At 50.0% G+C, this 9,459-nt stretch overlaps 2 protein-coding genes across 3 annotated transcripts in view; one reads left to right on the top strand and one right to left on the bottom strand.

Moving 5' to 3' along the window:
• The window catches only part of LOC126576925 (cytochrome c oxidase assembly protein COX18, mitochondrial), a 1,789-nt gene extending 865 nt beyond the window's left edge, over positions 1-924 (top strand). For both annotated transcript variants that reach the window (XM_050238239.1, XM_050238240.1), the window contains exons 2-5: positions 1-44; positions 118-393; positions 464-574; positions 647-924. The exon at positions 1-44 is cut by the window's left edge. In XM_050238239.1, coding sequence (XP_050094196.1) covers positions 1-44; positions 118-393; positions 464-574; positions 647-835 — 620 coding nt within the window. In that variant the 3' untranslated portion in view covers positions 836-924. The remainder of the gene's footprint in view (positions 45-117; positions 394-463; positions 575-646) is intronic.
• LOC126576712 (uncharacterized) overlaps positions 1-6,994 on the bottom strand; it is a 15,651-nt gene extending 8,657 nt beyond the window's left edge. The window contains exons 1-4 of the mRNA XM_050238018.1: positions 6,593-6,994; positions 1,752-5,175; positions 1,510-1,689; positions 1,308-1,447 (exon numbers count right to left, since the gene is read on the bottom strand). Of these exons, the coding sequence (XP_050093975.1) occupies positions 1,308-1,447; positions 1,510-1,689; positions 1,752-5,175; positions 6,593-6,679 (3,831 nt within the window). The 5' untranslated portion in view covers positions 6,680-6,994. The remainder of the gene's footprint in view (positions 1-1,307; positions 1,448-1,509; positions 1,690-1,751; positions 5,176-6,592) is intronic.
• Between the last annotated feature and the right edge of the window lie 2,465 nt (positions 6,995-9,459).

The following is a 9,459-nucleotide window of genomic DNA, read 5'->3' on the forward strand; positions in this document are numbered from 1 at the left end:
TTAATTGGACCGAGAAAGAGGCACGCATTATGTACAATCACTCGGTAGGCTTTGATTAACCCTCGTTGCACTGGACCAATGAACCAAAGCTGATCGACAATATTACCTTTTTTTTAGTTGAAAAAACAATGGAACAACTTGATTGTGCGCGAGAACTGCCATCCAGCCAAGACGATGGTGTTACTGTGGGGCCAAATTCCACTCTGGATCCTGCAGTCCGTAGCGATTCGCAATCTCGTCTCGATGATGCCGGATCCAACCGCTATCGAGGCACAGATCGCGTACACGGAACTCACCCTTGGCGGTTTCGGTTGGATACCAAATCTTACCGAGCTGGATCATTCACTAATATTGCCGGTTGCCCTCGGTGTTATCAATTTGGTCATTATCGAGGTTAGTAAGCGTGTGCTTTTGTGGATGATGGATTCAAATGGATGCCTTACCTGGCTTCTTCTCGTTCCAGATCCAAGCAAACTCTCGGACGAAACCACCGTCAAAGATCCAGACCATCTTTACCAACCTGTTTCGCGGTTTGAGCATCGTTATGGTGCCGATTGCTGCTTCAGTTCCATCGGTAAGTTATCGATGCGGTGCCTTGGCGATCGTCACCACTGATATCTTGTGTTCTATGTGTGTGCCTTTCCAGTGTCTCTGCCTGTACTGGGTGACCTCGAGTGCGTATGGGTTGGCTCAGAACCTTTTACTACTTTCACCGCGCTTTAGGCGTACCGTCGGAATACCAGCCGTACCATCGGAGCTTACACATCCTTACCAGCATCTCCTCCAGACGTTCAGTAACCGATTCAGCCGCTTCAGTACCCGCTCGAAAGTGTAAATTTGTTATTTCGGATTGGAAAAAGTCAGTAGCTCGTAGGTCATTTGCACTTCAGATTTAAACATGATGAAATGTGGAAACGAACAACACTCTATCTCGTTGTTTTAATTAATTTACAAGACTGGAATTAATTCAAATGTTAACATGTCTCCAGCCCAGCGTCACCAGCAATAGTGCTGAATGTGAAACCTCTATCCAGGTCAAATCAAACGATTTAAAAGAATCCTGCTAATCTAAATAATATCCAATCTTTTATATTTTTCAAAAATCTACATCTATTTCTAACATCTTTAACTCGACGAAAGGTTATCACTAGAAGTAAAGGTAAAGTAAGAGAATTCTAGGTGAAGAAGAGGGCTGAAACTTGTTAAGGTACATTAGAGCCATACAAAACGTTGTCTTGCGATGCTGCTGTTACTGCTTAGCGAAGCATCATCGCTGCGTGATCATGCCGAGCTGCCCGACCACATTACACTCCATACTGGTGGAGTGATTGGTTGAGCTTCTGCTCGATCCAGTCCCGGTAGTGGGCCACCTTCAAATAAACTCCCGGTTTGTTGGGATATCCGCAGTGTTTTCCCCACGACACAATGCCCGTCAGCGTGTGTAGTCCTGCAACAGATGAATAGTTAGTTGTGAGGTTTTTCAATCACCGTATCACGCCGGACACTTACCATCTCCATTCGGACACACCAGCGGTCCACCGGAGTCACCGTCGCACGAGTCAACACCGGGCTCGAGCGTACCGGCACAGAACATGCCATCGATCAGCGAATCACCGTACACCTCCGGCCGACGACACACATCATCCGGCAGCAACGGTACAACTCCAGCCCTCAGATCATAGGAGGAATCTGTGTGAAGCGATAAGGGATAAAATTAGTCCGTGCACGTCATCGGTTATCGAATGACTTACCCTTGGAACCGGCTTCGGTAGCACCCCAGCCCGAGATTGTACAGTTACGGCCCGGCTCGTATGGTGCATTCTGTGCCGGCAGGCAGATCGGTTGCACGTACTCATTGAACCGAACCGGTGTCTTCAGCACCACGATCGCAATGTCATTGCTCATGTGGTGGCCCTCGCGGAACTGCTCGTGGATGTACGTGTTCTCGATGAAAATGTCCAGTTCTGCCTTATCGTACGCCGCCGTATGATAATCGCCGATGCGCACCCGGTAGGTGCTCTTCGGATAACCGACCAGGCAGTGGGCCGCAGTCAGCACGTGATAACGCGTGATCAGTACAGCGCCGCACCAGTGAAGTGTTTTCACCCGCAGCGATGCTTGCCAGGGATGGAAACCGTAAACCGTTTCCGATCCGTGGACCACTCGCGCACCGTATGTCGGTTTACGGAGGCTCGTATCGACCATCACCTTGCCGCAGACGTCCGGATGGATTTTGCGTGATCGTTCGACAAAATCGAAACGTGGATTGGGTCGCGCCGCACGTAACTTGCCCGTTTTTGGCCTGTTCGTCGGTACGTAGATGCTGCAGCGTACCCCGACGTCCTCCGTGTGGCCACAGTTGTGCTCACCCCAGTGCCAGTGGACACACTCTTCGATGGACGATTCCGTTCCGTTACAAGCCACCTGATCCAGCCATATCTGCCCGGTACCGGGTGGAAACGTGTTCTTGCGTACCTCGGCCGTCCCGTTGAACCCAAGCTGCCGGCAAATGACACGTGCCTCTCGCACACCGAAATCGTCATCACAAACCGTACCCCAGGTACCGCGGTAGTTGATCTCCACGCGACCCTCCTGGCTGTCCCGTCCACCGGCTAGACGAAGCTGGAGTGGCGCTTTACAATACTCTGGCGATTCATCCGATCCATCCGCACAGTCCCGCACATTATCGCACAGGAACGGTACCGGAATACACTCTTCCGACGCGTGACAAAGCCAGTAGTCCTGCGGGCAGGCCATCACCGGTGTCCGGCACACGACACCCACCACCTCTTCCGCATTGCAATCGCTAATTCCCCAGCCGGCGAACTCACAGTCACGCAGCGAACTCTCATTGCCCGTACACCGGACACCGTCCATGATGAAAAACGGTGACCCAGACCCCTCTTCGGTTGTGGCATTCGGTGGGAAGTGAGAGTGTGGTTTCACCTCGAGCGCACCTCCTTTAAATCCTAGCTCGCGGCAAACCACGTTGGCCGCGTTTAGATCGAAGCTATCGTCGCACACGTAACCCCAGCGATCGTAGACCCGCACCTCCACGCTACCCTGTGCCTTCTTCGATAGCTTCAGCTCGTAACCGATGTGCTCGCACACCTTATCCATCTCATCGGCCCGGTTACCACAGGTATCGCGTCCATCGCATACCTCGGCCTCCTCGATGCTCACACCGTTACCGCAATCGAACTTCCCGTAGCAAGGATCCCTCTTCGGAGTGGTTGGTTCCGGTGTCGTCGTCGTCGTCGTGGTCGTGGTTGTCGCGTGTGGCTGAATCAACGGACGCCACTGTTTCGGATCCGGCCGGCTATCACCGAAACGGCTACGGATCGATGGGACTGCCGGTTGCGGAGCTGCGGTCGTTGTGGTGGTGCTGGTGGTGGTGGTGCTGGGTCGTCGATAGATCGGATAGACAACCGATTGCGGTGTGGTCGGTTGGTGGATGGTGTATGGCGGTGGTTGTGCTGGCCACGGTGCCAACGGAACTCCCTGGGAAGTGCCGTAGAAGAACTCGTTGATCTCGCGAGGTGACGGCAAAGCGACGTAGCTGGCGGATGGAGTCGATCCGTTCTTTTGCGCATCGATCGGCGGGGTATCTTCTGCCGGAAGTCCTATCACGTGCACTACAGGAGGTTCCTCTGTCGTGGTCGTTGTCATCACCGTGCTCAGCTTCGTTACGTTCAGCGCAACCTTGCTCTGGTGTTCCTTTAGGTACGGGGACAACATCATCTTCAACGCTTCCATGTGCTGCTGAATGTCGATCGCCTGTTGCTCCTGATCGGCGTTAGTGGATTGCGTGGTCGTCGTGCTAACGATCGGTTCCTGTGGACGATGCAACGACTGTGGCACCCTCGTTGGTGGACGCACATACTGTGGGTAGGCTTGGGTGGGTTGCTGTTGCGTTTCCGGCCGAGATGCTTTCGGTTGGCGTCGATCGACTCCGGGATCCTCAAAGTTGCCACGTAAATCAAATCCTTCATAATCATAATTATTACTCGTTGATCCTTCTTCTGGTTGGAATTCCTCCACGTCGCGATCTAAAGGTGTTGCTGGTGTTGTCGATGTTGTAGTTGTGGTTGTCCGCACAGTTCCTGCGGGACGATTGGGAGGTACCACAACCGGGGCAACATTCGAGGCAGCTGGTTGCTGTTGCTGCGATGGTGGTCGAAGGTTTCGCGCCGGAGTGGGATAAGGTGCCAAAGGAACTGATGGCGCTGGTCGCGCACGAGTAGGAAAAGGAGCCAAAGGTGTGGAAGGAGTCGATCGCTGGCCGCTATAGTCCACCACAACGTTCGGACGATTGTCACAGGCCACATTGTGGATGTGATCGCAAGTTAGTATGGCCGGATTGAAAGCCGTTCCCGGGCCACAGTCCTGCACATAGCGTGCACCATTGTTACAGTTCAGGAACTTACGACAGTCCGTCGGATGGGGTCGCAGTCCAATCACACCCGGTGGGCACGTATCGGCTGCTTCCGGTTTCCGTTGCTGTGTCCCTTGATCGGTGTACGCTGCCAGCTTCGAAGGTCGTGCCTCCAGATCATCGAAGCTGTTCAGCGATGGAACCGGCAGACAGTTTACCTTCGATGGGTGATCGCACTGACGCGTTTCCGGATTGAAGAGCGTTCCCGGTGCACAGTTCTGGATGAATCCACGGCCCTTCCAGCAGTTCAGAAACTGGCGACAGTCCATAATGTACGGAAAGTGCCCGGTCAGAGCGCTCGGACATTCACGCCCATTAAAATCCTTCAACAGTGGATGCAGCGAAGGATGTTGAAGGGCGGCCGGTTTCGGAAGCGTTTCACCGATAAGCTGATCCTCGATTCCGGCAGACTCAAAGTTTCCCCTCGATGCTGGAACAAGGATTTGTGGCGGTACGGTAGGTTGGGCGAAATTAATCGATGGCCATGATCTGTACGGTGCTAGGGGCACCATTGGCTGGTAGAGGGGTGCCGATGGGCCACTCTGCTGAACCAGCGGTGGATGGATGATGTTTTGCGGTTGAGAATGGGGCTGCGCATACTGATAGTGATCGACGCGCACATGCTGCGGTACGACCACTTGCTCCTGTGCACGGTGATGATGTACTTGGCTGTAGGCACCGTGCATCTCCGGCATCACGAGGAACTGGCGATGGTTGCCGGACGTACGGGGATCGTAGATCTGTGGGCAGATGAGGGAGAAACGATTCCAACAAATTGATTAGCCGATGCTGACGATGCTAGCATACACATTGATCAAATGATCGTCAATTGAACGATCGTTGAGCGTTAATATGGTGTGGTCGCTTGCTGTTCCAAGCGCCCCAATGGTATCGTAACTGAGGGAATAACCTGAGGGGAAAAAACGGTTACTGGCTTTGCCTTTAACATTCTACGGCCTATTCTGTTACAGATTGTGTTTGTTTTTTACGCGCGAGAGATTAAAAGCCAATCTAGTGCCGAATCGTCTACTTCCTTGGACTTCACCCAGTCCGTCTATCGTTTACGGTTTGGACATTAACTGCAACCCATCAGGAACGAGCATTCCAATGAATCAGAGGGTCTCTGTGATTTGAATCGAAAACAAGGGGACACGATTCAAGGCGTGCCATGCCGGACTTGGGGATGATAACATGGCATTGATGCAAAGGAAGTACTATGTTAGCTACTGCTCTGCCCCAGTGACAGTGTAGGAAACGACTCGCCGATGGTATTGTCTTGTGGTTCCCTATCTTGCGGAACCGAATGGGATCGAGGTTATTGCGAATCACCAAACCCTGATTGTGAACCGCCTTCTATCATGCTCACAGCACATTCCACCAACTACCCATCACAGTCTTTGCACTGGTAGCACTGGAATGTTCAAACAATAGCCATTGAACAAGGGTTTAATGCTCTGTAAATCTGCTGTATAAAGTATTGATTAAAAAAGCAACGAGTCGCGGCCAAATACAGATTCATTCGAAGAAATCAAAAACCATGTTTCAATAGCTTTTTAAAACGATTTATAAATCGTCCTTGAGCAAAAGAGTCGCCATGAATAAATCTCAATTTCCTTATGTGCAACTATGCCTAGCTGTGTTTGATCATCATCACTAAAAATGAGTAAAACCGAGCTGCTATTACATTCAGTTCTGGCAGAGATGCTCGATTGTTATTAACCGATCATTTCTCTATTACTAGACAACCACTTAAACAAAGAGTTATGTACAGTCTGTGCAAATCAGTGAAGGAAAATAGTTCCATAATTTTGCTCTGCTTTGGCACAAAAGTGAATGATTCAATTCTAGCAGAGCATCGCCGTTCGATCGCACGGATTCCCAAAGACGCACATTACTAGCAAACCACGAGGAAAACACATCTCAGGCATGATAATGGTCAAACGAAAACAACTCGCTGTCAGTCTCTGACCCTACTGATAACAGCCTTGTCTCGGTCCCTGCCAACACACTAATCGAGAAACTTCACCAACCACTCAACTGACCAACGAACAGGACTCAACCCGTCCTACCCTAGGGATGTCCTTTACGAAATTCCTTGCGTTTGGGTATCGATTTGAACGTAATCACTAAATGTATTACTTTTTTAATTTAACTTACACTCTGCACAACATGAATGCAACCACCAAGCAGCACTATCACCACGAGCAGCGCTATTCGGGAGCGCTTCCAAATGCGTTGCCGCATTTTGCTGCACCTCTCCTTCACCGACCTCCACCAGAGAGCTAACCGTCTAACGGGACGTTCGCGAACGATTTTTACCACAATCGATCACCACAAATTGTACCGGCTTTCTAAACACTCAAGTCCTTGACGTTTCTTGTACCGTGATCGCACAGGTGAAGATCGCTACTGATAGTAACACCGAGATAACGGTCGGTAAAGATCACTTACTGACACCAACACTAGTAGCCGTGGCGATCTGTCTCACAACACGGGTCGCAGAAGAGCACGTCCTGCTTCCAGAGATGTCGGGAACATGAATGGCGCTGTTAGCACCACGATCGGTGATCTTGTAGTGCTCGGTCGGACTCTCTGGTCGAATGCTCGGTCGGTCGCGGCATCGTGCGAAACGAACTCATATCAGGAATAAGGCGAGTGTTCTAAGAACGCGGCAACATATTCATGACGACAATTGATGCTCGTACATACGCTATGATTGTGATCAAGTGTGACATCATCATTTTGCCAGCAGATGCTTGACTTGTTTCATCTTGACACATATTTGACGGGAATATTGGGAATCCTCTCATTAAGCACGTTCGTCGGGTGCCATTTTATGGGTATTTTATATGTCCAACGTGCCAGAAGATGACATACAGCACGCGACAAGCTCATTTGTTCGTCAAATTACATGTGGCAAGGTAGCGTCCTTCGCGCCGAATCACCACCATTCGGACCCCATAAAATGAAGTTAAACCGCAGCGTAAATAAATGGAGCAAACAAAACAAAAAAAACGATTCGCTAATCTCTTGGTTTGTAGTTGTAGCCGCTGTTATCTCTATCACTATTTGTGTTCAGGCATTTTTTTGCTTCTCTGTATTAATCATCTGTGCAGTATGTCTCCGCTAATGGCTGTGTTTAACACAAAGAGTCGGGCAGTAGAACACGCAAACAACTGCACACATGGTCTCCACTGTTTAAATGCTTTGCTGGCAGCTCATCTTATGGGTATCTTGTGACTCAAAAGAATGTTACGATGCTCATGAATTAGGTCTATTAAGTGAGTCAATTGGGTGCACAGAACCGTCAATTCCACTTTCTCGCTTCTCGCACCCGCTACTGGACATCTGGGCGCGTTATGTCTGGCATTCATTTGGTCGGTATCGATAGAAGAATATGCTTCATGGTATGGTTTCTCGGTGAGTGGATTTAATTAATAGCCATTTAACTGCTGAGTCCGCACGCTGCTTGCTGCGGAGTCGCTTGGCAGACGCAATCTGCTTTGGCTTGTTTGTGGTTTGATTGTTACTCGGAGGGCATCGCGCTTCATCTCGGCCGCTTATCTCGGCTGTCGGAGAGATCATGTTCAAAGCTGTCTCGCATACGGCGCGTGGCTTATGCTACGGATGTGACGTAGCCGTGCAGGCATATGGGACGAACAGCTGAGATGAATCATCGGTCGGGTTGAGTGGTGATCATTGCGATAACGCGCGTATATTGCGTATGGAAGAATGGGGAAACCCCTGGAATTTGTTGGCCGTTATCATGGAAGGAAATGAGAAGAAAGTAAGGAGACTACTGGAATTTCTCAAATTGCTTGCGCGATCAATTACGGTAAAGTCCCAATTCTCCCAACTGTATCGTTCGGCGGAATAAAAGGAACGTTAATGGGACATTCCCATTTCAATGTTGCATACTCATAAATGTACTTTTCTTTTTCAACTAATTTTGTGTTAGTCATAACACGATAAAGGCCAGCAAAGTGAGTAAAAGGCTTAGATTCAAAATTTTACAAAAAAACAATCAACTAAACATTTTTTAAATCAGCTACCCAATTTTCATAAAGAAATGAATTTTCCCTTTGAGAAATAAATAAAGCCATTTATTAGGAATTGAAAAAAAAACACCAAAACACACATTCACTACCACTGCAAATCTGGTTTACAGGAAAGTTTTTGATATTTTCAAATGCCTCCATTTTCAAGGCGCCTCCATTGGGCCGTCCGGCAAGTCACGTGTTGTGCGCCTCCATCGATTCAAAACGCAACCGCGTGGTGAGTAGTGCAGTCAGGTGAAAGCTCGCTGGTTCGTGGTGAAGCTAAGTGGTTGTCATGGTGAAACGGCGTGATCCAATACCAGCGCCCGTGAGAGCTAGGGTGCCACCAAAGGAAACCAGTGATAAAGAGCGTTAAACGTCTTGCTCGTCTTCCTCTCGAGTACGTGCATTATCTCTCCGCTCCACCGTCGCATCTAAAGCAAGCGCTTAACTCATCTATCTCCCCGAGCAGAGCATTAACATTGCATCGTATCCCTCATAGTGGCACCAGAGGCCAGAGAGGTGTGACTGCGGTGATTATCCTTCATGTAAGTGTCACCATCTGATCGAACCGAGCTTGATTTGAAGCATTTTACCGTAAAACACGTCCGACCATGGGCTGCAACTGCCGACAGAGAGCGCATATAAACCGCGCAAGAGACGGTGGGGGCCAATTGCGAGAGACTCGACTCAGACACGAGACTGAGAGAAGCTCGAGAATGCGTTGTGATGACAAGTCGTGGAGGCGCCACCAAACCGTACTCGCTAGTAGCAGCAACAGCAGTATTGGTGTGTGCAGCCGAGTGGATACCGTCCGTAGCTCTCTTTGGCGGCGGTGCGGTCGCCACCAGCCAAACCACAGCCCAAAAAGCGCTCCGGCTCCGGGTGGGCAAGTCTACGGCACTACTACCACCCCATTACGCGATCGGAGTGTGTACTGTACGGTGTGTGTCATCGAGTGGAGAGCCCCAGAGGTATAAACAATCC

This window comes from Anopheles aquasalis, chromosome 3 (genome assembly GCF_943734665.1).
Source record: "Anopheles aquasalis chromosome 3, idAnoAquaMG_Q_19, whole genome shotgun sequence".
Classification (NCBI taxonomy): domain Eukaryota; kingdom Metazoa; phylum Arthropoda; class Insecta; order Diptera; family Culicidae; genus Anopheles; species Anopheles aquasalis.